Source organism: Cebidichthys violaceus, unplaced genomic scaffold (assembly GCF_023349555.1).
Source record: "Cebidichthys violaceus isolate CVI_PGR_0920_01 unplaced genomic scaffold, fCebVio1.0.p SCAF_25, whole genome shotgun sequence".
Lineage (NCBI taxonomy): Eukaryota > Metazoa > Chordata > Actinopteri > Perciformes > Stichaeidae > Cebidichthys > Cebidichthys violaceus.
In genome coordinates this window covers 4,852,551-4,873,886 of record NW_027176428.1, presented here as the reverse complement: position 1 = coordinate 4,873,886, position 21,336 = coordinate 4,852,551, and the positions used below count along the sequence as shown (strand labels likewise).

At 40.2% G+C, this 21,336-nt stretch overlaps 1 protein-coding gene across 1 annotated transcript in view; it reads left to right on the top strand.

Annotated features, from left to right (window-relative positions):
* Positions 1 to 929: 929 nt before the first annotated feature.
* Positions 930 to 21,336, top strand: part of LOC137879419 (arf-GAP with coiled-coil, ANK repeat and PH domain-containing protein 3-like) — a 54,114-nt gene continuing 33,707 nt past the window's right edge. The window contains exon 1 of the mRNA XM_068720121.1: positions 930 to 1,187. Coding sequence (XP_068576222.1) covers positions 1,141 to 1,187 — 47 coding nt within the window. The 5' untranslated portion in view covers positions 930 to 1,140. The remainder of the gene's footprint in view (positions 1,188 to 21,336) is intronic.

Genomic DNA, 21,336 nt, shown 5'->3' with positions numbered 1-21,336 from the left:
GCAAGGACTCTGCCCCTTATCGGTCCCTTTTTGATTGCGTCATAATCCACTGAGGCGGTGCGTGTCGGCGTCCTCGGCTCTGACCAGCCGCAAAGCCATCTGCCTCGGAGACCATTGAGGTCAGAGACAGTGGAGATATGTCAGCTGCGAGTGGGATAAAGAGAGTCAACATGAGCAACATACTGAGTCCAAGATTGAAGAGGATTATGACATGAAAAAGAAAAGAGAAAGTAAATCAGACTTTTTATTAATCGTATCCAGAGGCAAACGATCAGCCTGCAGCGAATTGCTCTTTTCACTTCTCTATTGCGCAATGCACCTCCATAAATCTGAGATAGAAGTCTGATTTCCTCGATTAAATTAAACAAATTCAGATATTCATTTTAGAACTCAATATATTTGCAGAAAGCTCTAAAGGTGTATACACTTTAGACTATCAAAATGTATAATTGCAAGCCTTTGTTGAAACTGCCAACTGTTTTAGATATCTGGGTTAATTTGGCCTACTAATCATGTGGGCAAGTCAATGAGGAGGTAGCACAGTTGGAGGTGACAGTGTAAGATTGTATTGTGTTTTGGCAGGATAATTGGGTTAAGTACTAGCCTAGTAACCCTTTCTTAATATTAAAACTACATTTTTTTTTAAATATTAGGCCTACTCATATTCCCTATTTTTTAAATGAAACAGACATACACATCACCATTGTTGTATTATTATGAGGGATGATGATGGGAGGATGTCTACACCACTCTGTTTTATATTGTAGTGTCTGTTATACTGATGTAAATATTATCAGGGCAAATATCTATTCAAGACTCAGCTCTTCTTCCTACCACGATTCCTCCTGTTGGCCAGAGTTGTTACGGCGGATTGTAACTAGACGGCGCTCTCCTCTCCTTTTTCAGTGTCCACGGTGCAGCTACGCCTCTCGCCTGACTCGGCAACAGTGGCAGCAGCGTAGTAATAATCTGACTGCCGCGCACCGGGCTCGCATTTTGTGTCACGGTGCCACCGGGAGAAAGGCGACAGACTGCTGCGCGTCAGGGGACACCAGTCACCATCCGCACGGTTCAAGCGACATCCCGCCGCGGGCAATGACATTGGCAGACTGAAGTGGGAATACACGATAAAACGCAAAAATGACGGTGGACTTTGAAGAATGTATAAAAGATTCACCCCGATTCAGGTAAGGCTGCTCCTCGCAGACACATCACAGCGGTGCGCAAAAATGGCACACCTTCTTTTACGCATGATTTTTTTATGAGGGGGACTGACTGCTTTCCGCTCATGTAGCATTTGTGTTGGCATCAACAGAAGATGATTCGCTCATGTGTTCAACAGCATGGCGTGTTTCTTTCAATTTGGTATTTTTTTTGTTGCATTTTTCAAAATCCTGATTTTTTTTTTTAAATGACACATTTGGTTAGTTGTTAAAACATATATTTGCATTGTGATACATTTGTGGGAGACATGTGTGTCAGTGGTTCCAATGTGGTTTTTGAATGTGGGTTGTAACCTTAGCTCAGTACATATGAGAGGAGGGACACTCATTGCCACGCACAGTGAGGATCCATTTTGCTTTAGTGTAGAAATGATAAGTGATTTCCAGCATGCTTTAATAAACCACCTGATATGCACTGAATAAGAAAGGGACACTCCTCTAATGTGGCCTTATAACAAGTGAGAGTGTATGATGGGAGGCACCTGTGTGTGAATGAGTGTGACAGCATGGCATACAGGTTGAGTGCAGTCTTTTCATTTGCTCACGGAGGAGGCCCTGTCACTCAGTGGTGGTAGGAGACTGGAGAGGAGATGCCCTTGCAGCAGCATGTCTTTGCCTGGCTGGCAAAGAGGCATCAAGGAGAGGAGTTTCTCTCTGCAAGAGACGGAGATAGTATCCTGGGCACAGATCCAGCTGTTCGGCCCCTTGCCTGCCCGCTGGAGGGTTGTAGCCACACTCAGTCCACGTGCCAGTCTGGCACTCCTGAGCAGGCCGCTTAGAAACCAGCAGAGGAAGTTCTAACAGCATGTAGGCTGTAGGTTAATTATGTTAGAGAAATTGTCTGGTATAGTGTCATTTATTCAGTGTTTCACTAAGAAGGAGCAGGATGTGGGTTTATACTGTTTATTGTCAAATATTTTGTTCCGTTTTCTCTGTGTGTCTGTCTTCTGTTCTGTTTCTTCATGTCAGTGTCTGTTGCCTGTTTGCTCTCTGTTCTCTGTGTTTGTCATTTTGTTGCTCCCCTCTTCCTCTCTCTCAGACACAACTTGTCCTGCTTGTTGAACGCTGTGCGACTCACAGATAGTTTGTGATTTGAGTGATAAAGCAGACAGTGGAATGAAAGAGAAAGAGCTGAGAGAGACAGACACTGAATTTGCTGCTTAAATCCCACCTCAGTGATGGATGGTTGAGACGTAAGGTCACAGGAAGAGACATTTTCTGCCTGGTTCACTTTCCCATGGTCTAATGAAGACTGCTATTTGGAAAATTCCAACACTGACAAAGGAAGCTGATGTTTCCTTGTAGTAGGGAAATGTAATGTTGTGTAATACTGCGATCATGATGATGGTAGTGAAAATCCTTATCCTGGTTTAGATCACATTTGGATTATAATGTAACATGGAGTATGAAATACCTTGTTTTTCATTCCTCTGTGTACATGATATTATCCAGATTTCTCTGATCATCTGTCGGTGAAGGGTTTGTCTGGGATTTGGTTTCTGGCTGTCTGGACACTCCGCTGAACAGCGCTCAGGATACTTGTGTTCATGTAAATACACACACTGTTTCCTGCTAAAAAGAAAAGAAAAGAGAGTAATAGTTGAAACCAGTGCACAGTTTTACCTCCAGATATAATGAAACAAATATCCAGGAGCTATTCTAAATACCTAAACAACTACTAATAAATAAAGACGGCATTGTCCAAAGAGCAAAAACAACCATTGCTATAAATTGCCATATATTAAAGACAGTCATTGCAGAATTTTCCATTATGTTGTAATGACTGGTGTCCCAGGTTTCTTTCTCCTCTTTGTTGTGTCATTCTGGAGAAACAGAAGTAGGAAGAGCAGAGAGCCGGTCTGTCTGTCTTCCCACACATGGTGCTTAAAAATGCTCACACACACCCTCTCACTGCAGGTCTTAACTTGTGCCAGTCCTGTATGTGTGTATGCTTGATTAGGTGAGAGTGAAAGAATTTCTAGAATATGTCTGGTGTGGCTATAACTTACATTTTTTTGTTCAGTCTTCCTCTCAACTCTACTGTACTCCAACCTATTTTTTTTCTTCTCTGCCCTGCCTGTTATTCAGCTGTCACCTGCTGCATTCATTCATTCTCTAACACAACCTGAGATAAAGCCCTGTGCACCTGCCAGGTCATTATGAACTAAAAAAAACAATTGACTTAAACATGATATTTTGATAAGCAGTGAGGCGTTTAGCATGTTACTGTAATAATCTCACTCATCTGCTAACAAACAAGTGTAACAAGTTTTACCAAAACTAAATAATGGCAAGTATTACATTAACCTTTGATAACTTATATTTAGTCCTTTCATTGACGACATTGTTATGATATAAGTATTAATATGCATATGTGGGTGTGAGCTGTTGCCTAGCAACAGCTGCTGTAAGAGACAAATGGGAGCTCGGAGAAAAGAGGACAGAGAATTTAAGAATGGGAGAGGAGAGTGGGTGCTTTGAAAAGACACCACTCCTTACAATAAATATCCCATACCGAGAAGAGTTTCATTGGGACGAGTACGTCACAATGAAACGAATAATGAAATTCAAACGAATAACAAAATTAAAATACTGGTTATATTGATGGGTATCTCAGGTCAGTGAGTGTGCAGCTGGGGGTTTACAGAACCGGGGAACCAGCCGTACCTGTCAGCCTGGCCTCTTTCTGTCGTTTTTCTTTGTCTTTTTATCTCGGCCACATAAAGTAAACTGCATCAGGCTGTCCAGACAGATTGAGTGAGTGAGTCAACAAGATTTCAGAAAGTGACGGGTGGAGACAGATAGGCAGATTGGACGCATAGGATGTTTTGTTGCAAAATGTGATACACAACCTAAACTAGTCTTATCAGTCTTGGGGATGTTGTCAGCGGGTTTTACCTTCAATCACAGTGCCTGCGGGGCCTGTGATATATGAATGGATGTGAATGGTTAGTTAGTGCTGATGGGCAGGTGGCACCTTTTGCATGGTAGCTCCTGCCACCCCAGTGTGAATGGGTGTGAATGAGTGGATGACATGTAGTTTAAAAGTGCTTTGAGCAGTTGTAGGACCAGAACAGCACTATACAAGTACAAGTCCATTTACCATTTTATATTTGACCTTTTATGCCAATCAAAATTTAACAGGTTTTAAATTAATTTAACATCAAGACATTAAGAAAAAGTGTAATCGGTAACACTTTCCATGCCTATAATGCATTAGTAACATACTTATAATGCGATATAATCTGCTTATATTATTGTACACAAAACACAAATTAATATACGTATTCATAATTCATAATACGTTATAGCAATAATCATAAAACAATATAAAGCATTTTATAATAACTTATAAGGTCAAGTATCATAATACTTCATAATTACTCTAACTCTAACATTTGTTTGTTTTACAAGGATCATAGTGTATTATAATTCTCATAGTTGTAATACATTATACTTTTTTTAAATGCACTATAATGTGATTTTAAGTTACTCTAAATGGTCAATGTTTCAAGTGAAAAAAACATTGAATATATGAAAGAACAACCATAAAATGTTGTAAAATGTATTTTTATTTAACTTAGAGTAACTTATAAAAAAGATTATAATGTATTACAACTATGAGAATTACAATACACTATGATCATTGCAAAAAGTTGGTGAGTGCCAGGCAATTATGACGTATTACTTGACCTTATAAGTCATCATAAAGCATTATATACATGTATATAGTCATAGAAAGTATTACCATAGAATCGTGTTGAAGCTGTGTTGCAGTAGTCAACTGCAAAATTACAGCATTAAAAAGAGTTACTTACTAAAACAAATTCAGCATCAAATCTTTGCTAAAACCAGTGGGCATGTAGACTGTCATGTTTCCCATACAAGACTGGATGGGATTGTGTTACACTCATCACCTTCATATCACATGAAAGTTGCCAAACCTGCATCCTAGTTGACCTCAAATAATCTCTTCATGTTGCTGCATGTCAAAGCATGGCCGCCAGGAAGAATGAACAAGCGCGAAATACATTTGAAAACCACACATATACAGATGTTTTACATGATTTATCTAGTTCCTGGACTCTGATATCTGCAGCCCCTATTAAGCATTAAGGTGTGTACTTCCCCTGTGCTTTTCATCGTTGCTTGCAGGAATAACAGATATGAGATTACAACCAGTCTGTGTGCTTTTTTGATAGAGGCAGCTCTTAAACCCTGTGATAAGTAAACAAACTAGGTATGTTTTATTACGTTTGCTGATCCAAAGTGATTCTTTTTTCAATTCATTTCTTGGCACCTTCTCTTACAAATAAATACAAAATGTTTTTGCTTGTGCTGCTCTTCTAGACCCAGTTAAGTTCCACAATCAGAGAGAGAGAGAGAGAGAGAGAGAGAGAGAGAGAGAGAGAGAGAGAGAGAGAGAGAGAGCGAGAGCGAGAGCGAGAGAGGGAGAGGGAGAGAGAGAGAGAGACTACATCATGATATATTCTTAAATAAAGGAAGTTTAAGGACATTTTTAGTTTATTGAACTTGTTAGTGATCTGGATTTAGTAATAGATTTGAAAGCACTATGTAAAAAGGGGCTTTTGGCCCCTCTTATATGTGATTTTCTGCATTATTTTAAAAGCATGTCTCCATTTATTGGCAGATTAAAGTGCTCCTTGATGCTCTAGATATTTGTGTGGCGCCCTGGTTTCTCTTAACTGTCTGTATATTTTTATTCCCCCGCCTGCATCACCATCACCTATAATCCTCCTTTTACACACATCATCATTCTGCTCATCTGATATTATAAAGTCCTGTTGGCCAGCAGCCTGTGAAATATATAAATATGCACCACGCTGCCTTCTCTTGTCGGATTAGGGAAAGTAGCGCTGTTGTTGCAAAGGGTGACCAGCCGCTTCGGAGGTCAACTACCTCTCCCTCTGCCTCAGTCAAGGATGTAGAGAGAGGCTCATATCTGGCCCCTTCAACATAGAAACACACTCAGTAGGGCACAGTTGTGTTATTTGCGGAGTAAATGGAACTGTACATGGTGACCTTGAAACGGTGCAGATGATTATATAGCACCAAAGGAAAAGCATAAATGTGCTGAATAAGATTACCTGTTGCCAAAGTAGGTCGACATTGATAAACTGCATGTTTGCTAATGCAATGATGCCTGGAAAATGTCCCAGACTAAAGCTGTAGAAGTATGAAGTGCCAGCTGTCACCCAATGTCCTTGTCTGTTTGTCTTTAACTTATTTTGGACAAAACCTCTTTGAGAGACACCGTGACCCTCTAAACTTCACCGGATATAGATCCTCTCTGCAACATCAAGTCCTTGGCAAAACGTTTCAAAAGATCCCAGACCACTCACATTAAGTTGCTAATGTCAAGACACTCATTACCAACCACTCTCCCTAATGCATCCACGTACGCAGGAGATGTGTGCGGACAGAAAGAAAACCACCATGCTGGCCTAGAATCCCTGTCCTCTTACCCTCCAAATATGGAGCTTCTCCATCCATGTCAACAAAATTGCTCTGCTTGAGAATTCTGTCTCTTTGACACTGATCTTGAGAGATTTGGCTTATGATCAATAGTCATTTCTTTGAAGGTAGAGGAAGGTCAAACAATTTATTTATGGTCAACGTAGTCCCACACCTGGGGAGGATGTATTTATGTAGGTTTAATACCACTATGGTGGGTCTTACGCAACAGCAGAAGTTTACGATCAAAGTGTTTTTTAATCTGCACAATGTGGTCTAGACTAATACATCTTAGCAATTTGAATAGATTTTGAATACTGCATGGGTACTTTTTTCTATCTGAATTTGTGTACCCTAAAAATATACATACACTGGAAATATTTTTTTTGGGATTTACAAAGAGGGGAATTCAGACAGTATACATTGCACTATTTCTAAATGACGTCAAGCCTTGTTACTAACACACTCTTTCATTATGGGATACAAGCTCTGACAGGCTGGGCTGCAGTAGATGATCAGGGAGACAGTGATAGCTTTTAGTAAACTCCTAATGATGTTGGAGGTGAGATCAGTAACCATTTAACCACCAGTTGACCTTTTAAACTCCCGTAACCTAGTAGTGTCACAAAAAGACAATGCAGAGCACCGGGGCTCGTAAAAACATCTAACGTCCCCATCAGTTCACATAAATATTTTAGTTCCCAGTCTGTGTGTGTAAAGGTAGAGACCTTGGTGGAACGCTCTGACTGTGAACTGCAGGAAACCCGTCTTTCATGTCAGAAGCATGAAAAGTTGTGGTTACTTCAAAGGAGTTGTGTCAATGGAGATGTGGTGTCAGTGGGCAGGAGGATAGGGGTTACTAGGTTTGATCCTATTGGCACTCCAGCATCTATGTCTTGTCTAACCCTCTCTGATATAGATATTTGTGGTGCTTTTTCTCTCCTCATCAAAGAAAATTCACTGAAGACAGCAGACCAGTTGAACAAAGAGGGCAGCCCCACCCTTGTTGGTTTGAAAGCATGTGTGTGTCAAACTGATGCCTCTAGATGATGTCAGATATCATAAGCGATGAATTAGAGTCATGTGGAATCTCGTGTGACCTAAAGGGGTTCAAATAGGAAAAGGCAGAACACAGTAGCTGTCTGCAGATGTTTGTCGAATCCAAAAATATTGAAGCCGATAATTTCTCAGGAAGTGATTGAGTGTTTTTAACAGCCCCGGAGCTTGCAAGCTGCACATTTGCTCACACAGCATCTTGCGTGTCTACTGACCTTGTTTGTTTGAAACATGGTGTGAAACATGGTGTGCACTGCACGGATTGGGATTGCTTGTGTGCTTACAAATCTGGAATTCCTCTCACATGAGATCAAGTGCATGGCACTCCTGTCACTGGTGATTGATTGAATTAGACCTACAACACATCAGGAAGGTTTAACAGGGATTTCTGCCTCTTCAGAACCCCTTTACCTTCTTCCAATTTTCAACAACTGGGCTTTTAAAACATCAAGGCTTTTTGTTACCAGTGCTGGTACTGATCTGATGCTGTATTACACGTGCATGCATGTAGGCTTATCATATTTTCATATTCCGGTCTCTGCCTGCTTGTCAGGCAATACGTAGTTTGACGTGTTCATGGGAGAGCATCAGTTCAGCACGTGGACACTTCCACTGAATCCACAGTGCAGCAGATTTTGTGCCGCTCTGCTGCACGTGTTGCCGACAGACTTAGCAGGGGACTCATATATGAAATAGGATTATCAGTAACTACCACAGTCTCTGATTAAATCAGCTGGATAGCCTACACACCCTATTAAAGCTCACACACTATCAGCCTCTTACCCTGAAAACCTCAATACAATTTCCCTTCCCATTCAGAAGCAGTGTTCAGGATAATGTAGATTTGCAGAAATTGGTTCAACACAGTTTACGTATGATTTTTAGTTCAAAGAACTTGTGAGCCTTCGATCTTATGCACAGAGGATTTCTGTGCTTGTTGGGGGATATTAATATTTTGCCAGTTCAGATACCATTCGCCATTGCTTTATGGGTTTATCCATAATATCAATCTGACCCTTTAACCTAATCTAGTCGAGGTTATTTTAAGACCTGTCGTCATGGTACACGTCATGCTTCACACGGGAGGATGCTTGAACCGCAGTGCAGTTTACAATTTGCTCTGATTTTTCAAGATTAAGGGCAGCAAAGGGTGTGTTGTGGATTTAACATGAATGCACTGTATGTACAGATGTGCATTCAAGGCAATTTTATGCCGACAACTGACCCTTTGCTAAGTTACTAAACCCCTACCCTCTTAGTTTATTTGCATCTGTCAATTGCATATACAGTTTACAATGATAGTGGAGGCAGATTTACCAATCAAATTTAAGAGTCATTCTTGAATGTCTCCAATTTTCACACAGAAGTAAATAAAAACAGGTTTCTCATTTCAAGCCGGTGACTCAGGATTTTTGGCTAAAGTGTACTGCTAGCTACGGCTGATGAAACTAACTTAGTAAGATGGTCGAAAACTCCAGCCGAATCATTTTAAATCAAGAACCATGTAAAAGGCTCTTATATAAGGACATGATGGCTATACACATTAAAGATAAAGCTGCACATACCAGGAAAAAAGTCTGCAACATGAACTGTTGATAATTCATGCACAAAACATGGAAATAAAGAAGCAGCAACAATCCTACATTGTGGAGTAAAGCTGGTTAGCCACTATATTATAGACAATATTTTTATTATGTAAACTTCCCTAAACCAAATAAAAGCAGGTGCTTAGTTACAATTGCTAAGCTATGACTGAACATTTGCGTTTCATGGGAGAAGTTTAGCAAGCGGTCACTTAATAGTCACAACTGTAACGCCTCTGCCTCACTCAGTTTTCCAATTACAGAGCAAGGATTGATGTCTAGGTAGATCAAAGGGTAAGAAGCAAATAATTAAAGCAATGACTTCCGCAATAAAGACATTGCCATCAGCAGGAGCATGCACTCTAAATAAGAAAGTATTTATGACTTACATTGATCACCAGTCAATTTTGAAATTACCTTAAATAAAACATTGGAAAACAATTCACAAGGTCAGTTAGGTTTGTGTGGGGCTGCACGATTATGGACAAAATGATAATCAGGATTATTTTGATCAATATTGAGACCAGGATTATTCATCACAATTATTGATTGATTTGAAGCACAACATATTTTTATTTTATTTTCACATTTAAATCAACAGAGCACTGCTTTCACCTTGACTTTTAAAAGTGAAGCCAAAAATTAGGATCGCCCCCTATTGGCTGGCTGTTAGTTTAGGAAGCGCTTGATTTGATAAATGTCAGTATTGCAGTTGAGGATGTTCATTTTATTGTGGGAAACCAAAATTAGTGATTGTGTTTAATATTTGATTAATTGTGCAGCCATAGGTTTTTTGCAGATGTAGAGGTCCTATCGCAGAACAAATCTTATACAACAGATCTCACTGCAATCATTCATCCCCACTGAGATCAGGGTTTGGTGGGGAGTTTATTAAAATCCTGCCAAGGCCTGTTGAATCAGAACTATTAGGTAAATTGCCTGCATCTTGTTCCTGGGCTGCTTTCTTCATCTTGGCACTACATGGTATTTTCTCAGTGGGAAACGTTTGTCTCTCCTTGGGTGTCCTGTTTAAACACTTCTTTTGTCTTCACTAAACATTTTTCAGGACTTTTTCCGGTCTCAAAGCCCTATTTGCTGGTTTGGCGTGATATGGCAATTAGCCTATATCTTTTGTCCTATTGACTGACTGAAAAACAAGCAGACTGACTTAGCTGGACAGAGTTTAACCGCTCAAAATGTAAATCATGTCTGAACTGTGAACTCAAAGACTTGCCGTGGAGAGTTCGCTCCCCAGGAAGTCGTTAAATCACACTGGAGGAAACAAGCAGGACTAGCCGGCATGTAATACGTGGAATGTATCTATGGTGAGCCAGACTTCTGTGCTGACTGCCACACATTTAGACATGCATGGATAAACCCTCTCAAGACATTAGTACATGTATGCACACATGCATACAGTTGTTGAACATGTACAGTAACAGCATGCATGTTTGCACATTAAAGACTCTTTATGGCATATGGTGCTATAGTGTCACACAACTATTTTTACGCTCGTGTTCTGCAGGGTGAAAGGTTTACACTGCAGAATAAAGAGGTCCTGAATGAGAACAAATGTCTCAAAACAGAGAGGTTTTTGTCTGCAGAAACAGAACTTTCAACTTCATGGTGGCTTTCTATTTGTTTGGGATTTTCTCATACACAATTTTGCCATTCTTTATACAGTAGAGTTAAAGGATCAGTAAATTATTTCTCCTCCCGAAGCATTTCTTGGTCAGGGTAAACCATTTAAAAACTAAACTCTACCATGAAATATCAACTGCAGTCCTTGTTGACATCCTGTGGCTCATGTCAAAAAGTTAGAAATGTATCGGGACAAGCCAGTTCCACAAGATTGTCTATCCATCACACACACACACACACACACACACACACACACACACACACACACACACACACACACACACACACACACACACACACACACACACACACACACACACACACATACTCACATTCATTCTTCAGTTCATCTGTTTATCATTCAAGATCATGTTGGTCAAAGAAATCCATGCCTCTGACGATGGTATGACTAATTTTACAATGTTCCTGTGAAAAGAAACGTTTAGCCGCAAGTGGATGTTTGTCATCCACACACAATGTGTGTATTATATTGTGTTGACGAGCCCTGCTCTCCTTAAAAAAAGCAACCTAACTGGTTTAACCAACTGGCAGATTAAAGACAGAAAAAGATAAAGAGTGAGAGCTCTTTTGTCAACATCTGTCATCCCTCTTACTCCTACCCTCAGTAATTCTGTCTTTCACTGTGGCAGTTGCACACGTTTGTCTTCCTCTTGACATCTATCCTAGGTATTATGTCCTGCTCTCACCCTTTTACCTTTGTTTCTCCTCCTCCTTTTCTCCATGGCTATGGATCAATGTCAGGGCCGCAGCAGCAAGGCGGATTGGGTTTCAGTAGATTACCTGAGTCTGTCTTCTAACTGCATGTAGCTAGAAGGATGCAGGGAGAGAATCTGGTATGGCTGGAGGGATGATAGATGGCTGACAGGATAGGGGAGATAATTGATTGAGAGGAGGAGCACATAGATAGAAGGATGGATTGATCGGGTGGATTGACTCAGAGGAGGTGTAGACCAAGGACAGAGGATGGAATACAGGAAGTGAAGAGGGATTAATGGTCTCAATCGTTACTGTAGTCCTGGTAACCTGCCTGATATTTCATACATTAACACACTGAATGCGTCATGAGTTACGTTGTGTGGCTGGACACACACTCTGGCAGCAAAGCATGAATGAAAAGATTTGCACAGAGGACAGCCAGGAGAAGAAGCGGACAGCTGTACTGTCAAATGGTGAGTGCTGCTCGTACACAGCTTCCCTGAGGTGACAAATGAAATAGTCATGCAGTTCACTCTGGCTCATAGCTGTCTCATGCAAACTAGGAGGAGAGATGGTGTGTGTTTACTCTCACTCGCTCACATCTGGGATCCAGTTAAGCAGCTGGTTCAGATTTGGCCCAACTTTCTCTGCCTTTGTTTTAGTTCTGCTCTCTTATAGTTTTGTGCAGTGTAGTTTTCCCTTCACATCTTATTATTGTTTTCGACTTGTTGTTTCTTCTTCCTGTTTACTCGTCTTCAACCATTTCACTCATATCTCTCTCTCTCTCTTCCTCCACCCACGTTCCTGTCGCCCCGGGCGGTATGTGACGCGGTGAGGAGGAAGCTTAACAGGATTGTGTCAGAATTGTTGACCACTGACTTTAACTTCCGGTGTCTTTAGTAAACACCACCATTTATTGGCATCTATCTTTTTTCAAGGTTTTTTTTAAATTAGTTTTATCTTCTCAGTTGCTCCTTTTTAATCTCAGCTACAGTGTTTTGAGACATTCGTCTTTGATTGTTTCCTCGCAGGCTCACTGTGTGTTTGGCGGCCCACCAGCCCTGATCCTCATTAAATCCTCTGAATCCCCTGAAACCCCTGCAGTGCTGACACCAAAAGTGTGATGGACAGGCCAATCTCCTATAGAGACACGAGGAGAGACAGGGGCACTGATTGCTCTCTTAAAAACTGATGGATTCACTTCACATTCTGCGTTCTTACATTATTCAGCCTGCATCCTCGCCTCAGATCTCTGTGGAATTCTTTGTAACCAAATGAAAACATTCCCATCTGCCGTGTCAGCAGTCCCGCACTTTCTTGGATCCATCATTCCCGCCTCCACAAAGTCACACATACATGCACTCTTCCGCATGGGGAGTGCCTCCTTCCATTTGTTGGATGGATTGCCCGTCGCATACAAGTGGAAAAAATCAGAACAGCTGAAGCAAAGTCACCGTTCTATAATGGACAATATGTCTTGGAGCAGGAAGGAAGGATGACCATGCTCCATATACCCTAGCTTTATAGAATAGTGGTTGGAATTATTGTGTGTGTGTGTGTGTGTGTGTGTGTGTGTGTGTGTGTGTGTATGTGTGTGTGTGTGTGCACATATGTCACAGTGTGACTACATCTGTGTAGACAGATGTAGCTAGCTGAACAGGGAGATTCTGTAAGAGAGATTTTGGCTGCAGGGAAGGGAGATTAAGGCTCAACTGTATATGAAGCAGGCATAACTAAAAGTTTCACGGTGAGTGAAACGTGCGGATTACTTTGGACAAGAGGGCAATAAAGCACTTCATACAAATGTCACAGACAAATATAATGTCTCCGTTTGCACTCTAGTTTACTAACAATTTCTTAGAAGGGATTTTACATGTATTTAAATTTAAAGAAAGGTTTGGAAAGGAAAGGATTATTTAATCCGGTACTGATTATAGGGAAACTAGAGTTTTCAATTTACATCCAAGAATTTAATTCCAATAATTTGTAATGTAACCCCACTGTTTTTATTGAATGCACTCCAGACCTATTGAACATTGAAAAATGTAACATTTTAATCTCTTAGTTTTCCAGTCAAATATTTCAAGGAAATCCCCCTAAAGATTAACAACTGCTTATAAACTCAATGCAACAAAATTAACTCAGCTCATCAACTCCTTTAGAATACTCCATCATTAGCACTGTTTTACAAAGTTCTTCTTAGGAAACAAGCTAGACAAGTTATTAGCAAACTATGGGACATCTAAAACGAAATGTTACCTATTTACATTCACCTCATGTAAAATAACCTGAGAAGAATCACAGCAGAGGTTGGTATCAAAAAACAACCATTTGTCTCTTTTGCTCTTGTTCAGATGCACTATTTTATGAAATCCCTCCAAGCTAAACCAAGAAACACTGTACTGTCTAACTGCGTACATTTTCCAGACGCCAGCTCTGTGTCCTGCCTGCTTTGTTTCTCTAGCTGTCTCAGTGTGCTGGGGTCTTGTGTAAGACCACCCCATGTGCTAATGTAAACCTGTTTCTTCATTCTTTCTCAATCCCTGAACCTTCTCTCCACTTTCCATCAAGTCCCCCTTTTTCTCCCATCACACCAATACCACATGTCTTTTTAATGATTAGTTAATAAATACACAATCATATTACACATGAATGCCCGATCATGGGATTTCGACTGAGAACGTGCTTGAAGTTTGGCATTAGAAATTAAAATCTGCTTAGTGTCCTCAACTGTAAAATAAACTCTGGTGTCACAGCATCCATCGCAACATTCTGTGATAGAGGCTGCATTTATGGAGTGAATTAATCACCAGATCAGGCCATTAGAAACTGGGCGAGAGAGAGAGAGTGAGAGAGTGCTTTATTAAACAGCCATTCATCGAAAACATTGGGGGCTGTGTGACTTTTTAAAATGTGCTGACGGGTCTTTTAAGATTTTGAGATTGCAGCTACTGTCTTCACTGACAAAATAGGTGAATCACAGTACAATGTGGCTGATTGTATTAACCTTTAATGTTAGCTCACCTTTACCATGAATGAAATATACTTCCATCCTTTTTTTAACAACCCAACATCGCATTATAGTTACATTACAGGGGCTGGCACCCATCCCAGCATGTATTGGGTGAAAAGTTTTCTGTTAAGAGCATATAGACAACACATTCACACCTGCAGAAACTTTATGCTGTGAGAGAAAACTGCTAACTGCTTAACAGCCACTGCTCTGCAATGATTGAGGAATACTTTTCCTTTTGACCTCTTCGGTCTCACGCATATGATCATAAAAACATCCTGCCGGGAAAAAACCCTGAAAATGTGTGGCTTCCAGTGCATCTTAAGTGACTTTTCAAGAATATAGTAAAAAATATTAGCAGGAGTAAGAAGTAATTTCCTGCATGTGTTTTATAATGCTGTGTAGCGATAGATAGATGGTAGTAACCCAAAGTTAAAGGAGTAACACTTTTACATGCAACAGTTTAAAAATATATATTTTTTAATTATTACAGAACTACAAACTTAATGGTGTCTTAACTCACATGCATACTTCTAAAAATGCATTGAGTACTCAGGTTCCTCAAGAGAATGACTATCAGAAATAGTCCTGTTTGGGGAAGTAAAGTGCATCAGTGAACCACAACTAAACCCAGAAAACCAAAACCAGACCGTAGGTTGCGTTTTAGCCAAGCTTTGATCACATTGCGTGAGTGAGATGCACATGATCATATAATTATCTAATGCCAACCAGACAGCCAGAATGTGCCTCTTCCTGAGTAGATGGATAAAAGTGTAAATCGGTGGTTGTTTCCTCTTTGGCAGGTCTGACTGTGGTGTCAGTGCTGCCAAAGATAACAGGAGGGAAGCTGGCTGTTGTGCAAAGCTCACTTCTTTCTTCTGGTACACAGCTGGTTCAAAGCAGCATCTTTTCTCTTTCACATCACACAGAGCCATAAATAGACGCCTTTACTTTGAACATATATCTTTAGCTCTGCTACTGTAGGTTAGCGTGGGAAGAGGCATATAATCAAATATTAACACATACTGTTTCCATACTAAGCCATGACCTATTCACTGTGACAAACATAAACCTCTTGCTTGGAGGACTTCCTGCATGATATTTGTGCCCTAAAAGAGAAAAACAGCAATTTACAGTCGTATTTCAGTAAAAATAGAAATTGAACAAAATCATAAAATCAATTCACAGTAGGCTTCTTATACATATCAGACACAGTGCACTAATTGTAATAAACTGTACTCACAGATGTCACTTTCAAACAGCATCAAGACTATTATGGTGGTCCAAGGAGATTCAAATAATATTGTCATCAAGCACTTAAAATCCCTGAGTGGAAGTTTAACTAATTTTCATCCCATTTAATCTAATATAATTTAGTGTTTCACTTTTCTGCCCTCTGTCCGCACTCAAATTAAGTAAAAATGGCATAAGCACATATAAAATAAATTACTTATCTTTCAATTAGAGATAAGAAATATGAAAGACAATATTTTGATGCTACTACTATTTCAACAATTATATAGAGATATGTTAAATATTAATATTACATTTATTGCCCAGCCCTAAAAAGCAGCATTTTGTAAATGTCACCACATGGGATCGGGTTTCTGACTGGTGATGTATGTGCATGTGCTTGTGTCTAACATTTCTTAATACAGTGCATACTCATTATTGTGTATATTTGCATTGGCTTATGTATACCGTGTGTGTGTGTGTGTGTGTGTGTGTGTGTGTGTGTGTGTGTGTGTGTGTGTGTGTGTGTGTGTGTGAGTTTCAGGGCTGAAACAAAAGGAAGGCCATATCTGTACCAGACATTCTTTAAGAAAGAAGTCATGCTCTGTGCTAAGTTAAGAGGAACACCGTCTCATTGTGCTTTGCAAATCCTGAGGAATGCAGATTTTCTTTACCTGTAAACCTGTCTGTATCAGTCGATCAATATCTGTATTATGCTCCTTTCAGTTATTTATCAACATTTTACAAACCAGATCTTATGAGGGGTGTATGAAGTAGAGTTTCTACTCCCTGTATATATGTGAACACAAGTTTTAACAGGTGCTTTGCAGAGGTGGTTTTATCCAAATTCTTGCTTATTTTTATCATCGCTAGTCAAGTTTGCAGCGGACTACTGTTGTTTCCAGTGAGCAATACCTCACGCTGCCATCTTAATGTGCTACTATGTCCTCAAAAGCCTGTTTTGATGGAAAGAAAGGGCTGAAATATCCTAAAGGATAACATGCACTTTCATTCTGATTTTAGTTTTTGTTCATGGCTGCAGGCGTGTGGGTGTTGTGATACATAGCTGGGTTAGTCACTGGCATCACAGCATTATAATATCTCTTGAGCTCTTGCAATGTAGAGTCATCCACGTGTAGCGAGAACATCAAGCGTGTTTTACACTATAAAACTGCTTTTAGAAAATATGATTGCAGAGAGGTAATAACTAATTTGAACATTGTCCTTTTTTCTGTTAGGATGCGTTCGTTCGTGCGTGTTCCTCTTTACAATAGCTCTCATAAATGGGAGATTTTGTTCCTCCGAGGCAGCTGGATACAAATTCAAAAGACACTGATTTTAATTCATCTGTGGATCTGTATACTGAAACTGATTCTTTGTGGATCAGCCCAGCTGAACTGTTCTTATTTCTGTGTGTACAATAGCCAATAAGGAGCTCCCGTATCCACTACATAAAGTCTCTTGTGTCTGTCTGAGGGACTGGGATACATACATTCATTCCCTCCCAGACTAATATACAGATGTGATGTAAATATTTAGCTATGGTCTTAACATAACACCCAAGATACTTGGCAAGTCGCTGCTGTCAGTCCCACACTTTGTCTTCTGGACTGTAGAGAGGATAATCTCCCAGTGCGACTCCATCTCTGCACTCCACAGCTCCTCTGTCTTCCCTCACAATCAACTGGCTGTTAGTTGGATGGGTGCAAAGAGGACAGAGGCAAAAGAGGCCTGGGAACAAAGTGCTTGTACACCACAGGAGGTCTTTTTCCTCCCCTGTGTTTCTCATGCAAGCTGCGTCTGTGTGCGTGTCGTCTGCTGGTTACACCCCGCTGGCAGGTCAGCAAAGGTTAAAGGGGTTGGAGTATGGGATGAGTTTGCTGTCCCTTTTGGCTTCCTGTTGCTTTCAGTTAGCTCTGCTGGGCCATCACAGTTTCTCAAATCACAAAAAAATAGATGCACAGGGAATATTGCTGCCATGTGGCATCAAGTGATCTTGACATTCCTGTTCTTGATCAGATTTGTCCATCCCTTCATCTTCCAACTATTTCTTTAACCCCCTAATTTGAGAAGATGAGGCCCGTCATTTAAACTATGTGGGGAGTGAGTCTGTGAGTGCACATTCCTCAGAGTGTGAGTGGAGCATGATCAAACGTGCCCTCGAGCCCTAAATGGTTCAACACCAAAACTCCCAACTCCACCCAGGCCACAGTTCTACTTGTGCTGCCTTTTGTCACATTAAAAACATTTTCAGATACAAGTGCAGTTCGGAAAGTATGTTTCTGTATGTTTGATAGCTTATCTGAACGACATGTCGGAAGGCTTGAGGTGCCTTGTGGTTGCATCTTTTTCTTCCATTCCTTCTTTTTCAATATTTAGAAATGATCTGCCTACATTAAAGGAGTGAATACGACCCAAATCTAGCTATTGCTTTTTACTGGCCAACAAAAAGAGCCACAAAATTCGGAGATCAGTGCTGTTGCCTCCTCCTGTGAGGATGCAGTGGAAATGAGCCCAACACGCTCCACCATGAACAACATTAAGAGGGGATTTTTTGTTATGCTAATGAGAATTATTTAAACTGAAAACGTGCCGAAATTAAGTGCCACTTTTAGCGCACAGCACGGATAGGATCAGCAGGAGGTAGGGTAGGTTTGTGCGTACACACAGTATATGTGCCGATATAGGAAACCTTGATGTTTGGGAGCAGATTGTAGATTCATGATTTTATAACCCTCTGTTTCTTTCCCTCACACGGGTTCAAGACTTTCTGGCAACAGAGCAGTTATGGTCACTTGATGATGATGTAACTCAAGTTGCATTTCTCAAAGTCAGCAGAGTAGCTTCCTGTGGAAAACCGTCGCTGAGTTTTCCCTGTTTCACTCTCAGCCTTTTTTCTCTTGGCAAGAGAGGAGAGAAATATGTTGTATTTTCCAAGAAAAAGCAGTTCCACCTGGCTTGAGTTGCGGTTACAATACATTAGAGGGAAATCATTTCTCTCCGCTTTGCACTCCGAAGCTTCGAACACACTTCCTGTTGGCCTGTTGATGGAATGTACTCTGGAATGATATAATGACGTTCCCACATCCCAGACTGCTTGACCAGAAATATTTATAAATGTATCGTGTTTATAGAGAGTGCCGTACAAAAATTCTGCTTATGAGTAATGATAACACAGACGCATCACGTTTGGAGTAATGGTCTACTTTAGTGAGGTGAGCAGGCAGGTGGTCCGACAGCTGCTGGGAAGCAGAGAAACTGTGTCTTCTGACTTCAAGTGTGTTTGTGGTAATGCTTTGTTGAATTATATAGATACTGCACAGGCCACTGTTGTCCATTATCCTCTGCTGCTCATAATCAAATATCCCTGACAAGAAGTTTGAAGCAAGAATCCACCAGCATTGACAGCCATGTCCTCTTTAAAAGTAAAAGTCGCCTTTCTTATTGGAACACCTTGTATTAAAGCACAGAGCAGGAAAAATATAATATTGTAAACTGCCTGATATTGTATCATATCTGGCAGTTTAGCTTAGTATAAAGACTGGAAACAAGGGGAAAGGCTAGCCTGGCTCTGGCAATATGTTATACCTATTCCACCATATGTAAAGCTCAGTAAGATGTTATGTCTTATTTGTTTAAAAACCAAAGTATAAAAACTACTTTGTGTTTACTCTGGTCTCCTGGATATTTAGAAGCTTTAAAGGTGTTAGTGGGTGGATTTTGTTACCTTTGGTCAGAGGCAAGCTAGCTGTTTCCCCTTGTTTCAAGTCTTTATGCTAAGCTATACTGACCGACTGATGGCTATAGACTTACATTAACCGTACAGATACTTGAGTGGTATCAATCTTTCTTCTAATTCTTGGCAAGAAAGCAAATTAGTGTATTTTCCCAAAATGTGGAACTGTTACTTTAAGTATAGTTTTAGTTTAAAAGAATAATTCAACAAATTTCAACTGGATTGCACTGGATCCGCTCATTACTTTGTCTCAGTCGGCCCAATTTTCTTAAATACCATTAAACTGAGGCGAGAGGACACGAGCAATGGTCTTTTCTGTCAGCATCATGTTTGGTCTCTTTGTCTCATCAGCCATCGGGGCAGTCAAATGTTTTTTCAGGGAATGAGTGTGATGTTTGTTGTGTGTTGGGTGGGGGCTTTAAAGGGAAGCAGTGAAGGCGTCTTTGTTAGACAGACAGAAGATACTAGTGTTTGGCTTGGCTTGTTGTTGGTGTGAAAAGGCAGTCTGTTTAGGCACGTGTGTATTTTTTGTGAGAGGATCATTTACTGGAGGCTCTTTTGATAGAGTCTGTATGCACGTGCCTGTGCTAAAGGTGCTATTGAGACTTGAATCAAGTTGCGTTATGTTAAATGGATGGCTGAACAGCTTCGAACACTTTATGCGATGAAAATGTAGCTTTTTTGATTAATATACGTATGTCCACTTTTACATTTGTGATTCTCTTTGCTTGTCCTTTTGTATACTTGTATACAGCCTTTCCCAAACACACAGTCCTCAGATTCATGCCAGCAGCTAATGAAGGGGGGTTACTGTCAGACAGCAGGCAGACAGAGATAGAGAGACTGTCAGATGGACAGACGGAGGCGTGTACAAATGAAACAAAGAGAGAACGGGGAATAGATGATTTCTGGGGGGAGAAGGCTGCTGTGGTCAAAATCATTGAGACAATTTGACAACATGATGACTAGGACTCCTATCCTGTTATAAAGAAACCTTTCACAATGCAGTAGATCAATGTAAAAGCTGCACATGTTTGTTTGAGGGGACCAAAATTGGTTGTTAATAGAGGCTGGGTGAGTGTGGTTAAGGATGTAAGAACAAAGAGAAGAAGGATGGGCTGCAGTTACTGTCGCCACCCCAAAACCACCTGCGTCTGCTCACTTATAGACAAAGACAGCAAGTGAAGACATGTGATAAGACAATTTTATCTTAAAATCTGCAATTCTTCAATCAGAATACAGTGAGCTGCTTTTATGTTGACAGTGTAGTTTCACCTTTTTTCTTGCAACAAGTGATGGTGTGTAAAAACATGGAAGAATAATACAGATCACATAGAGGCAAATAAATGTCTTTTTAGTCAATACAAATTATTATTATTTAATAATATACTTGTTTTAACATACTCTTATTTGTTTGTTTATTTAATTTATTGTACATTTTCATATATTCTATTTTGAAAATTATGTCTTATACCATTGCACTGTGTTTACTGTTACGCACCAATCATCGAGCCAAATTCTTTGTATGTGTAATGTACTTGGCAATAAACAGTTTCTGATTCTGATTCTATACTATATAATTATACTTTTGTCACTTAGACACAAATTTGAGACTTCAATGAGAGAAAGACTGACATGTTATGATTATTTTGCCGTGAA